General features: G+C 40.3%; 1 protein-coding gene across 2 annotated transcripts in view; it reads left to right on the forward strand.

The window, feature by feature from the left end:
* Nucleotides 1–13,459: 13,459 nt before the first annotated feature.
* Nucleotides 13,460–14,111, forward strand: part of chchd3a (coiled-coil-helix-coiled-coil-helix domain containing 3a) — a 139,649-nt gene continuing 138,997 nt past the window's right edge. For both annotated transcript variants that reach the window (XM_061912245.1, XM_061912246.1), the window contains exon 1: nucleotides 13,460–13,702. In XM_061912245.1, coding sequence (XP_061768229.1) covers nucleotides 13,622–13,702 — 81 coding nt within the window. In that variant the 5' untranslated portion in view covers nucleotides 13,460–13,621. The remainder of the gene's footprint in view (nucleotides 13,703–14,111) is intronic.

Below are 14,111 nucleotides of genomic sequence, written 5' to 3' on the forward strand. Positions count from 1 at the left end.
CAAGTAGGCGCACATTCTTACATACGTCACATACTGTCACGTCATACATCACTTACGTATACGCCCTTGCCCAGCAGAGAGGTAGCGACGTGGCTAACGTTAGCTGTGATGCTAGCGGGTTGTTGCGAGAGAAAGAAGGTGTGAATCTCGTAACAAATGAAGGAAGAATTAATTCCCGAGAAAAACAGCAGGGGGTCCATCGTCCGGCGGTGATTCGGCTTCAAGCGGGAGTATGTCGAATAGACAACTTTAATTTGTCATGTGTGGGGCACAAGCGTTTAAAAGTCAACTGCTAATAACTTTTATAAATACAGTTTTGGTAAATTGTCTTAGTTGTGATTTCCTTCTCTGCATGAAAGTTTAAAAGTCGCATATATTAGTGCAGTAAAAACAAGAATGTTTTAATGTAGACACATAGAATCACCATACTGCTGTGATTATATGTATCCAGTGTTCATTCAAGGCTAAGGGAAAATACAGAGAAGTATATCGTATATCGTGATATGGCCTAAAAATATCGCGGTATTAAAAAAAGGCAATATCGCCCAGCCCTCCTTAAAGGTATGCCAAGGGTTACGTGAGATTTTTTTCAAATATTCTAAAAATAGCAACAATTCAAAAATCCTTTATAAATACATGTATTGAATAATAATTCAACAAAATATGAATGTAAGTTCATAAACTGAAAACAAATTCAACAATGCAATATTCACTGTTGACAGCTAGATTTTTTGTGGACATGTTCCATAAATATTGATGTTAAAGATTTTTTTTTTTTTTTTGAAGAAATGTTTAGAATTAAGTTCATGAATCCAGATGGATCTCTATTACAATACCCAAAGAGGGCAATTTAAGTTGATGATTACTTCTACAGTTGTCATCAAAATTATTCAACCCACACACATTTTTGGTGTTTTAGCAAGTTGGACATTTATTCCATATTTTGTTTACAGTCATATCAAATAAAGATGTGTCAAATAGACAACTGCAACTTAAATTGTAATACTGTATTTTACAAAATACCAAAAAAGGACATTTTTCTTAATATCTCATTGACAAAATGATTCAACCCCCTAGTTACATGCATCTTTAGTACTTAGTAGAACACCCTTTGGCAGTAATTACATCCTTCAAACGTGATACATAACCGGACACAAGCTTCTTGCAACGATCTACAGGTATTTTAGCACATTCCTCTTGGGCAAAGGCCTCCAGTTCATTCATATTCTTGGGCTTGCGTGCTGCAACTGCCTTCTTCAAGTCCCACCACAGGTTTTCTATAGGATTTAGGTCTGGCGACTGTAAAGGCCACTCCAGAGTCTTCCAGCCCTTCTTCTGCAACCACTCTGATGTTGATTTGGAGGTATGCTTGGGATTGTTGTCCTGTTGGAAGGTCCAACGTCTCCCAAGCCTCAGCTTCGTCACTGACTTCATGACATTTGCAGCTAATATATCCTGGTAGGAAATAGAATTCATAATGCCTTGAATGCGCTGGAGATTCCCGGTACCTGAGGCAGAGAAACAGCCCCAGAGCATGACTGACCCCCCACCATGCTTAACAGTAGGCAAGGTGTTCTTCTCTTTGTAAGCTTCATTTTTTCTCCTCAAGACATGACGTTGATTCATAGGCCCAAAGAGTTCCAGTTTTGTCTCATCACTCCATAGAAGAGTTTCCCAAAACCTTTGGGGTTTGTCCAGATGATTTTTGGCATACTGGAGTCTATTTTTCTTGTGGCTGGTAGACAAAAGTGGGGTGCGCCTGGGAGTTCTGGCATGGAGGCCTTCATCTCGTAGTGCGCGCCCTATTGTCTGGGACGAAACCTGCGTTCCCCCCTCTGCAATGTCCTGTTGTAGTTCCTCAGCTGTTACCCGGGGGTTTTTCACCACTGTACGCTTCAAATACCGGACAGCAGTTGCACACAGCATCCTCTTTCTACCACGCCCAGGTAGTGTTTCCACTGTGCCTTTAGCTTTAGACTTGTGAATTATGCTCCCAACTGTGTCTCTTGGAATGTGTAATGTCTTTGCTATTTTCTTATATCCATATCTTTTCTTATGAAGAGAAATTACCTCCTCTCTTGACTTATTTGACCACTCCCTGGACTTCACCATGTTGCAAATTCCACCATTGACCATTTACAAGAAGCTAAGCGTCACAGTCTTTTTCAACCAGTTTAATTGTTGTCGTTATGGTTCAAATCGCATCTACAGGTGTTTTCAACACCTGATTGAAAAGACCTTATTCAAATTCTGTTCCTAAGAGTTATGATCTTCAAGGGGTTGAATAATTTTGTCAATGAGATATAAAGATAAATGACACTGTTTGGTATGTTACAAAATATAATGTTGTAATTCAAGTTGCATTTGTCTATTTAATGCATCTTTATTTGATATGACTATAAACAAAATATGGAATAAAGGAACTCTCCTGAAGGAATCAATAAAGTACTATCTATCTATCTATCTATCTATCTATCTATCTATCTATCTATCTATCTATCTATCTATCTATCTATCTATCTATCTATAAATGTCCTACTTGCTAAAACTCCAAAATTGTGTGGGAGTTGAATACTTTTGATCACAACTGTATGTGTAGAAATCTGTATTTATAATTGAATCACTTGTTTATTTTTCAACAAGTTTTTAGTTATTTTTATATCTTTTTTTTTCTAAATAGTTCAAGAAAGACCACTACAAATGAGCAATATTTTTGCACTGTTATACAATTTAATAAACCAGAAACTGATGACATAGTGCTGTATTTTACTTCTTTATCTCTTTTTTTCAATCAAAAATGCTTTGTTCTGATTAGGAGGTACTTGAAGTAAAAAAAATGTTCACAGGGGGTACATCACTGAAAAAAGGTGTAGAACCACTGATATATATCAATGACCACATTTAACTACATATTAATATTTGTTTCCTTTTGTTTCACAATTTCAGCTTACATGTTCAGTCAATGTTTTTGTTTTGTTAAATGCAATATCCAACCACTTGTTTTAATGCGATATTGATTTTTGACAGAATGTGCAGATAATAAGAGATCTCCTTTCTTGGAGCATTCGATCCATATCTCTTGATATTGTGAAAGGAAAACCCAGCAGAGAGGGAAAAAAATTCAGTTGGTTAATAGCCTCTTCCATTTAGAGCATCCATAGTGTTAGATTTTTGTTGGACTTATCGCTGACAATCTTTGCTGTACCAACGACAATGGTAGAAGGCCATCGATTCTTGGGGCAGTTCGATCCTGAGTAGTCTAGACCTTGATTGATGTGCCGGTGGAGTGACGAGATAACACTGTTGGTGCGTCTTTTCTCAGCTAGCCAAACAAAGGTGAATACGCTGACGGTTTTCTTTTGAAAAGAAAGGAGTCGAGTTCTTCTGCTCCAGGTTTAATTTTGAAGTTCTTATCTTGAACCCTGATGACCGTATCTCATCGCTCCAACTAACCGACTTGCCTTCTTTTCTCAATAACTGTGCACCAAGGTCATCCTGCTCACCTTGATGTTCACAAACTGATTGATTTGACTGCAATAGAGCCTATACCTTGTTTCCATTTAAATATCTTCCCTGCAAATGAAATGATACGTTATTATAACCAAACAGACGAGGGTAATCTTGATCTGTTGTTTTATTAGGTCAAAATTCTGTCATGTATTCATTATACAAACCTTGTTTTCAATACAGCCTGAGACTTTTCAAAGAGCGCCCCTGGGGCATTTCTGCTATTCCAGTAATTCATTATGTAATCTGTGATCATAATAGATTCGCAGATGAGGGATTCCTCTGGGATTCTACTGCAATGCATGATAGCTCTATTCTTCGTTTACAACAGAAGGAGCAGAATTAAACTTGTTCAAACAATGACAAATGACATAGGAAAAAATAATCTGGAAAAAAATGCGCTTTCCACAAATAGAAACAGATGTAGTGTCAAAATACTAAATAACACCTAAGTATGACATATGGAACAAACAATTCTCTGACTCCTACCAATTGCTGTTATAATGATGCATGTGTGTATGTAAATGTGAGGCAATTAATGCACACAATTCAATATCAAAGGGTGATAATATTGGTTATATATGCAGATAAAGTGTAACATTAATTTGTGCCCAACAACCATAAATGCATGGAAAGGTCTTCATTGATTGTATTTATGTCTTTTTATAGCAGCCCCAGCTTGCAAACTTCCACTAATCGGAAGCAAAGAGCAAATAAATATATATATTTTTGTGTTTATAGTATATCAAGTTTTGAGAACAAGAATAATGAACTGTCAGTCCTAATGATAGCCTTATAGTCAAGGCAAATCAAATTGTGGTGTTATACTTTGATATCCTGCAAGGCTGCATGACTTTCTTTCTGGGAGGTTTATGGTTTCGATTAGAAAAAGCAGAGCCATAGTTTTTCATTTTGAAGGCTGACAGGCTACGGAACTCGGAATCGAATTGTAGACTGAAAAAGCTAAGATATGAAGACACAGATGTCTTCCTGAGTTTAGAAATAGTCAAGCGATGTTGGTGTTATTACAAAGCAAGAAAAAAAACCCTGAAATGAGTAATGATACAATAATGTAAACAACAGATTGTAGTTGGAGCTGGACACAGATATGCTCCTTGTGTGCAAGTGAAGATGACAATCTGGGCGACGTTCCAAAGCCACGAGCAATATGTTGTGTTCAGTGTGAATTACCAAAGGTCATCAGAGGCACGGATACGCCTCCTTTCTCCTCCTTACCTTCTGTCTACAGCTCTGTGTCACAATTACCTCACAGTTGATTGCAATACATCCTTTTAATTGTGTCTTGACAAAGGCAACACATATCTACAGAAAATCTGTAAAAACACACTTAATGTTCACCAGTTAAGATGACAAAATAAATGTCTATTAGTGTCTATAATGTATTTATTGTACGCATAAAGGGAAGAAGATTAAGAACTATTCAGTAGGATTTAAGGTCCAAGCTTACATCACACTCAATTTTTTACTGCATGCCTCCGGTAAGTGCCGGAGGGAGAAGAGGTTTTAAAATAATTAGCGCATGCTTACTTTTACCGCATGCCTTTGGTAAGTGCAGGAGTGAGAAGAGGTTTTAAATTAATTAGCACCCCGGCGGCAATTCAAGGAAATACGGTAATCATTAACTTCGAATTTAATAGGAGCCACACCATTGCAAAAAAAGTTGGCACAGGAGCATTTTTAGCTGTAAACATTTCAGCATGTATTTTTTCCACATTAGCACCTTAATTGATTGTTTTTATTGTCCTGCTTTACTTGTTGCTGACGCCTTAATAAACTCCAATAACGTTTTTGTAATCCGAATTTTTATTTCAAGCGCAACAAACCAAAAATACTCTGCATCTACAAAATTCAAACAAAAACATTTTCAAACTATAAATATACAAAACCCAAAACCAGTGAAGTTGGCACATTGTGTAATTCATAAATAAAAACAGAATACAGTGATTAGCAAATCCTTATCAACTTATATTTAATTAAATAGACTGCAAAGACAAGATATTTAATGTTCGAACTGAGAAACATATTTTTTTTTTGCAAATACTGTATTTCCTTGAATTGCCGCAGGGCATATAGTATGCGCCTGACTTGAATTACTGCCGGTTCAAACTCGCTTTGCAAAATAATTAGCGCATGCTTAGTATTACCGCCTGGTCAATCTCGTGACGTCACAAGTGACACTTCCCCTGTCATCATTTTCAAAATGGAGGAGGCTGATTTAAATACCGGTAATTTGAAATCGCATAAAGGGAAGAAGATTAAGAGCTATTCAGTAGGATTTAAGGTCCAAGCTTACATCACACTCAAATTTTTACTGCATGCCTCCGGTAAGTGCCGGAGGGAGAAGAGGTTTTAAAATAATTAGCACATGCTTACTTTTACCGCATGCCTTTGGTAAGCGCAGGAGTGAGAAGAGGTTTTAAATTAATTAGCACCCCGGTGGCAATTCAAGGAAATACGGAAATCATTAACTTAGAATTTAATGGGAGCCACACCATTGCAAAAAAAGTTGGCACAGGAGCATTTTTACCACTGTGTTACATGGCCTTTCCTTTGAACAACACTCAGTAAACGTTTGGGAACTGAGGAGACCAATTTTTTAAGCTTTTCAGATGGAATTATTTTCCATTCTTGCTTGATGTACAGCTTAAGTTGTTCAACAGTCCGGGGTCCCTGTTCTGATATTTTAGGCTTCATATTGCGCCACACATTTTCAATGGGAGACAGGTCTGGACTATAAGCAGGCCAGTCTGGTACCCACACTTTTTTAATACAAAGCCAAGCTGTTGTAACATGTGTCCTGGCATTGTCTTGCTGAAATAAGCAGGGGCGTCCATGATGGCGTGGCGCAGTGGAAGAGTGGCCGTGCGCAACCCGAGGGTCCCTGGTTCAAATCCCATAGAGTACCAACCTCGTCACGTCCGTTGTGTCCTGAGCAAGACACTTCACCCTTGCTCCTGATGGGTGCTGGTTGGCGCCTTGCATGGCAGCTCCCTCCATCAGTGTGTGAATGTGTGTGTGAATGGGTAAATGTGGAAGTAGTGTCAAAGCGCTTTGAGTACCTTGAAGGTAGAAAAGCGCTATACTAGTACAACTCATTTATCATTTATTTATTAACATATGTTGCTCCAAAACCCGTATTTACATTGCAGCATTAATGGTGCCTTCACAGGTGTGTAAGTTACCCATTAACTTACACACCTGCTAATCCGACTCCGCTTGGGATGGTTTCCTGTGGACGGGACTCTCGCTGCTGTCTTGGATCCGCTTTGAACTGAACTCTCGCGGCTGTGTTGGATCCACTATGGAATTAACTTTCACAGTATCATGTTAGACCCGCTCGACATCCATTGCTTTCTGTCCCCCAGTGTGTGTGTGTGTGGGGGGGTTCTCTCCAAGGTTCTCATAGTCATCATTGTCACCGACGTCCCACTGGGTGTGAGTTCTCCTTGCCCACTGAGTGTTGAGTGTGAGTTTTCCTTGCCCTTATGTGGGTTTTTCCGAGGATGTCGTAGTGGTTTGTGCAGCCCTTTGAGACACTTGTGATTTAGGGCTATATAAATAAACATTGATTGATTGGGCACTAATACACCCCCATACTCTCACAAATTCCTTTCTTTTGAACCTTGCGCCTATAACAATCCGGATGACTCTTTTCCTCTTTGGTCCGGAGTACTCAACGTCCACAGTTTCCAAAAACTATTTGAAATGTGGACTTGTCAGACTACGGAACACTTTTCCACTTTGCATCAGTCGATGAGTGAAGCCGAGGGCGTTTCTGGGTGTTCTTGATAAATGGCTTTCACTTTGCATAGTAGAGTTTTAACTTGCACTTACAGATGTAGCAACAAACTTTATACTGTAGTTTTCTGAAGTGTTCCTGAGCCCATGTGGTGTATCTTTTACACACTGATGTTGGTTTTTGATGCAGTACCGCCTGAGGGATCAAAGGTCACGGGTATTCAATGTTGGTTTTCAGCCTTGCTGCTTACGTGCAGTGATTTATCCAGGTCCTTTAATGATATATTACGTACCGTGGATCAGTGGTCCCCAACCACTGGGCCGTGGTCCGGTACCGGGCCGTAGCCCGATTGGTACCGGACTGCAGAAGAATTTTTAATTAATATATATATATATATATATATATATATATATATATATATATATATATATATATATATATATATATATATTTTTTTTTTTTTTTTTTTACTTTAAAAAAAATATATATATATATATATTTTTTTTTTAAATTAAATCAACATATAAAACACAAGATACACTTACAATTAGTGCACCTCCCATTTTAATGACAAAACCTCCCTTTTTCATGAGAAGGAAAAAAAAAAATTGCCTCATGTAATTAAAGTGGAATATGATGATTGATATTTATACAGTGCTATTTCACAGAAATCTCTATGCAATTTATATGAAAAAAAAACTTGTGGTAAAAATCATTATAAGGTAACTTTAACTTCCATGTGGCAATATATGCATATATATTCCTATCCATTTGACATTGCAGATATTTTCACATTAGTGTCAGAGATAGACCAATATCTGGGATTGTAATGCTTTACAGGGCTGTAGTGTTTGTGAATCTTTTGAGCTAGGAATGTCACTATTCAACTTTTATTTATTCGCAGAATTGCATTACGGGTTCACCGCAGCCATCTTTGTACTCCTCTGCAATCTGGGTATGACTTTTAAACAGTACTATGATTCATCCATCCCTCCATTTCCTACCGCTTACTCCCTTTCGGATTTGCGGGGGGCGCTGGCGCCTATCCCAGCTACAAGCTGGTGGAAGGTGGTGTACACCCTGGACAAGTCGCCACCTCATCGCTGGGCCAACACGGATAGACAGACAACATTCACACTCACATTCACACACTAGGGCCCATTTAGTGTTGCCATTCAACCTATCCCCAGGTGCATGTCTTTGGAGGTGGGAGGAAGCCGGACTACCCGGAGGGAACCCACGCATTCACGGGGAGAACATGCAAACTTTAATAAACCCAGGACTGCAGGACCTTCGTATTGTGAGGCAGACACACTAACCCCTCTGCCACAGTGAAGCCCTACTATGATTCAAAGTAGCATAAAACTGACCAAAATATTTTCTATTGAGAATTCAACATACCCTACAACCAACGTTCACTCTAAGGTACGCACCTGTGCAATTGCACACTGCTCACGCGTCCTCTGCGCACAGCAAATAACGAATAAAAAGATAAGCGCATAACAGTGTGCACACGTCTGCCGTCGCTCAGATGTGCGCCACTGAATGCTCATGGAGTTTTGGCGTTTGCTCACACATATAAAAAATTGGAGGGAAAATTGCCTACCACTGATGTAACCAGTATAACTATCTAGGAAAATATAATACAATACAATCATGATCTGTACTTCATGAGGATTTTTGTTGTTGGTCAAAGTAAGCCATCAATGTCACTGGGCGGGGCTGAACATATCTAGTCCAATTATAACTTCTCTGGTCCAAGTGGAAGTGCTGGGTAACCAATCAGGTGTTACAATCCGCCCTCTGACTTTGATGCCTCTGTGTGACGGATAAGATTTATGTATGGAATGCTGACACACGGCAGCACGGTGGACCAGGGGTTGGTGCGTTTGGCTCACAATATGAAGGTCCTGAGTAGTCCTGGGTTCAATCCAGGGCTCGGGATCTTTCTGTGTGGAGTTTGCATGTCATCCCCGTGAATGCGTGGGTTCCCTCCGGGTACTCCGGCTTCCTCCCACTTCCAAAAACATGCACCTGGGGATAGGTTGATTGGCAACACTAAATGGTCCCTAGTGTGTGAATGTGAGTGTGAATGTTGTCTGTCTATCTGTGTTGGCCCTGCGATGAGGTGGTGACTTGTCCAGGGTGTAACCCGCCTTCGGCCTGATTGTAGCCGAGATAGGCACCGGCGCCCCCCGCGACCCCAAAGGGAATAAGCATTAGAAAATGGATGGATGGATGCTGACACACATTTTAATGAAATAATGTAATAAATTATTACACCATGAACAAATTATCAATCCATCCATCCATTTCCTACCGCTTGTCCCAGGCCAGAAAATACTAAATAAGCCCGAAATGGAAAATGGGCTTCCAGGAGGAGGTCAGAACATTGTAGAGGCAGATATCTTCTGACATGGTATCACTAGTGGACACTCCAATTAGTAGGTTGATTGGCAACACTAAATGGTCCCTAGTGTGTGAGTGTGAGTGTGAATGTTGTCTGTCTATCTGTGTTGGCCCTGCGATGAGGTGGCGACTTGTCCAGGGTGTACCCCGCCTTCCGCCCGAATGCAGCTGACATAGGCTCTAGCACCCCCCACAATCCCAAAAGGGACAAGCAGTAGAAAATGGATGGATGGATGGCTGGATGGATGGATGGATGGATGGATGGATGGATGGATGGATGGATGGACGGATGGATGGATAGATGGATGGATGAATGAATTAAATCACAAAAAAATAAATAATTCAATAAATCATGAAATAATTCATTTGTGAAATAATTACTTGTAAATGTTTCACGATAAAATTATTTAACAATAAGTGAAGTGAATTATATTTATATAGCGCTTTTTCTCTAGTGACTCAAAGCGCTTTACACAGTGAAACCCAATATCTAATTTTTACATTTAAACCAGTGTGGGTGGCACTGGGAGCAGGTGGGTAAAGTTTCTTGCCCGAGGACACAACGGTAATGACTAGGATGGCAGAAGTGGGGATGGAACCTGCAACCCTCAAGTTACTGGCACGACCGCGCTACCAACCGAGCTATACCGCCCCATTTAACATTACATAAACTATTGATACATTTGACGTATTTGTTTGAGCCTTTCTCTCCTTTTGGAGTTGTACAATCATAAATATGATTATTTTAAGAGTAGGTTTTCTTATTGTTTTCTGTGACACGTCTCCCATTGTTAAGTCAGCCTAGCATTAACACATTACATTTCATTCATTTTAACATATGTACAGTCGATTTGAGATGAGTGCTGCACTGTGTTTTAACAGCCTCTACATGAAACACAGCCGTTCAATACGGACCCCGTCTCCATATGTGTTAGATGTAAATATAAACGGAATACAATGATTTGCAAATCATGTTGAACCCATATTTAGTTGATTATGCTACAAAGACAACATATTTTATGTTAAAACTGAAAAACTTTTTGTTGCAAATAATCATTAACTTTAGAATTTGATGCCAGCAACACTTGACAATGAAGTTTGTAAAGGTAACAGTAAATACTGATAAAGTTGAGGAATGCTCATCTTATTTGGAACATCCAACAGGTGTGCAGGCTAATTGGGAACAGGTGGGTGCAATGATTGGGTATAAAAGCCTCTTTCCTGAAATGCTAAGTAAGTCACAAACAAGGATGGGGTTGAGGGTCACCGATTTTTAAGCAAATTGTCGAACATTTTTAGAACAACATTTCTCAACGAGCTATTGCAAGGAATTTAGGGATTTTGCCATCTACGGTCTGTAAAATCATCAAAAGGTTCAGAAAATCTGGAGAAATCACTGCAAGTAAGCGATGATAATATGGACCTTTGATCCCTAAGGCGGTGCTGCATCAAAAACCGACATCAGTGTGTAAAGGATATCACCACATGGGCTCAGGAACACTTCATAAAACCACTGTCAGTAACTACAGTTGGTCCTTACATCTGTAGGTGCAAGTTAAAACTCTACTATGCAAAGCGAAAGCCATTAATCAACAACACCCAGGAGCGCCGCCGGCTTCGCTGGGCCCGAGCTCATCTAAGATGGACTGATGCAAAGTGGAAAAGTGTTCTGTGGTCTGACGAGTCTACATTTCAAATTATATTTGGAAACTGTGGACGTGGTGTCCTCCAGAACATAGAGGAAAATAACCATCCGGATTGCTATAGGCGCAAAGTTCAAAAGCCAGCATCTGTGATGGTATGGGGGTGTATTAGTGCCCAAGGCATGTGTAACTTACAGATCTGTGAAGGCACCGTTAATGCTGAATGGTCCATACAGGTTTTGGAGCAACATATGTTGTCATCCAAGCAACGTTATCATGCTTATTCCAGCAAGACAAGTGTTAGAACAGCGTGGCTTCGTAGTAAAAGAGTGCGGGTACTTTCCTGGCCCGCAGCAGTGCAGACCTGTCTCCCATCAAAAATCTGTGGTGCATTATGAAGCGTAAAATACGACAGCAGAGACCCTGGACTGTTGAACGACTGAAACTCTACATAAAACAAAAATGGGAAAGAATTCCAATTTCAAAGCTTCAACAGTTATTTTACTCAGTTCCCAAACGTTTATTGAGTGTTGTTAAAAGAAAAGGTGATGTAACACAGTGGTGAACATGACCTTTCCCAACTCCTTTATCACGTGTTGCAGCCATGAAATTCAAAGTTAATTATTATTAAAAAAAAAAAAATAAAGTTTATGCGTTTGAACATCAAATATCTTGTCTTTGTAGTGCATTCAATTGAATATGGGTTGAAAAGGATTTGTAAATCATTGTATTCAAGTTATATTTACATCTAACACAATTTACCAACTCATATGGAAACGGCGTTTGTATATAGTCCTAAATCACGAGTGTCTCAAAGGGCTGCACAAGCCACAACGACATCCTCGGTTCAGATCCCCCCATCAGGGCAAGAAAAAAACTCAACACAATGGGATGACAATGAGAAACCTTGAAGGGGACCGTGGATGTCCCACCCCCGGAATGTAAATAATGTAAATAATTCAATATATATACTCTGCCGATTAAACTTGTGTGATGACTGTATTATGCTGACTGTATTATGCTGATAGTATATATTTGTACCATGAATTGATTAACTTGGACCCCGCCTTCCGCCCGATTGTAGCTGAGATAGGCGCCAGCGCCCCCCGCGACCCCAAAAGGGAATAAGCGGTAGAAAATGGATGGATGGATGGACCCCGACTCAAACAAGTTGAAAAAACTTATTCTGGTGTTACCATTTAGTGGTCATCCATCCATCCATTTTTCCTACCGCTTATTCCCTTTGGGGTCGCGGGGGGTGCTGGTGTCTATCTCAGCTACAATCGGGCGGAAGGCGGGGTACACCCTGGACAAGTCAAGACCTCATCGCAGGGCCAACACAGATAGACAGACAACATTCACACTCACATTGTCACCGATGTCCGACTGGGTGTGAGTTTTCCTTGCCCTTATGTGGGCCTACCGAGGATGTCGTGGTGGTTTGTGCAGCCCTTTGAGACAGTAGTGATTTAGGGCTATATAAGTAAACATTAATTGATTGATTGATTCACACACTAGGGACCATTTAGTGTTGCCAATCAACCTATCCCCAGGTGCATGTCTTTGGAAGTGGGAGGAAGCCAGAGGGAACCCACGCATTCACGGGGAGAACATGCAAACTCCACACAGAAAGATCCCGAGCCCGGGATTGAACCCTGACTACTCAGGACCTTCATATTGTGAGGCAGACACACTAACACCTCTGCCCCCGTGAATAGTAAGGAATATTTACTGTACTCTGCAATCTACTAATAAAATTCTCAATCAATCAAAGAAAAAAAAACTGGTCTAAAGCAGTCTAAAATAGTCTATCTGTGTGTTGTAAAATTTGGGTTAATATGTGATATTTCTTGTAATGTGCAGAACTTTTGTAAAGTGCTCTTATTAATTGCTTACAAAATGAATGAGAGGCCCTGTGATGAGGTGGCGACTTGTCCACGGTCAACCCCGCCTACCCGAGATAGGCTCCAGCGACCCCCCACTACCCCAAAAGGGACAAGCAGTAAAAAAATGAATGGATGGAAAATGAATGGGAGGAAATGATATGTTGCGACCCTAGCTCTTTAAGACTTTCGGACACAGATGGAAAGCTGACCAATAGAAATCGTTGATATAGGCTTGCCATACACCTACTATCCAATCACGTGTGGGTTCTCAGAGACGTCATCCTACCAAACCAGAAAAGCAGTGTTCAGGCCTGTGACAACTCTAAACGCTTACAAACTATCCGAAAACTATCGCGGATGTTTGTGTTCCGTAATTCATGTAGATAGTTGATTCGTTTTGGGCCTTCGGTCTGACAATGGGAGCCAATAACAGTACCCGCCGTGTGTCGTACGAGTCGGACGACAACGAGAATGTAACTGTGGTGAAGGGCATTCGGGTGAGTTGACCGCACACTAGTGTGCAAAAAGTGCAACATGCTGTAACTGTGAAGGAAATTGTTACTATTCGCGTTTATCATGCAAACATGCTTCATTTATTTCAGTCGAATAGTTGTCTATTGTCAAATATTTATTGTATTCCTCAAAATAGATTCAGGTGTGTGAAGGAGCTTTATACAGTCCTCATCTTGGGCAGCACGGTGGTAGAGGGGTTAGTGCGTCTGCCTCACAATACGAAGGTCCTGAGTAGTCCTGAGTTCAATCCCGGGCTGGGGATCTTTCTGTGTGGAGTTTGCATGCCCGGGTATACCGGCGTCCTCTCACTTCCAAAGACATGCACCTGGGGAAAGGTTGATTGGCAACACTAAATTGGTCCGAGTGTGTGAATGTGAGTGTGAATGTTGTCTG

This window comes from Nerophis ophidion, linkage group LG10, assembly GCF_033978795.1.
Source record: "Nerophis ophidion isolate RoL-2023_Sa linkage group LG10, RoL_Noph_v1.0, whole genome shotgun sequence".
Classification (NCBI taxonomy): Eukaryota; Metazoa; Chordata; class Actinopteri; order Syngnathiformes; family Syngnathidae; genus Nerophis; species Nerophis ophidion.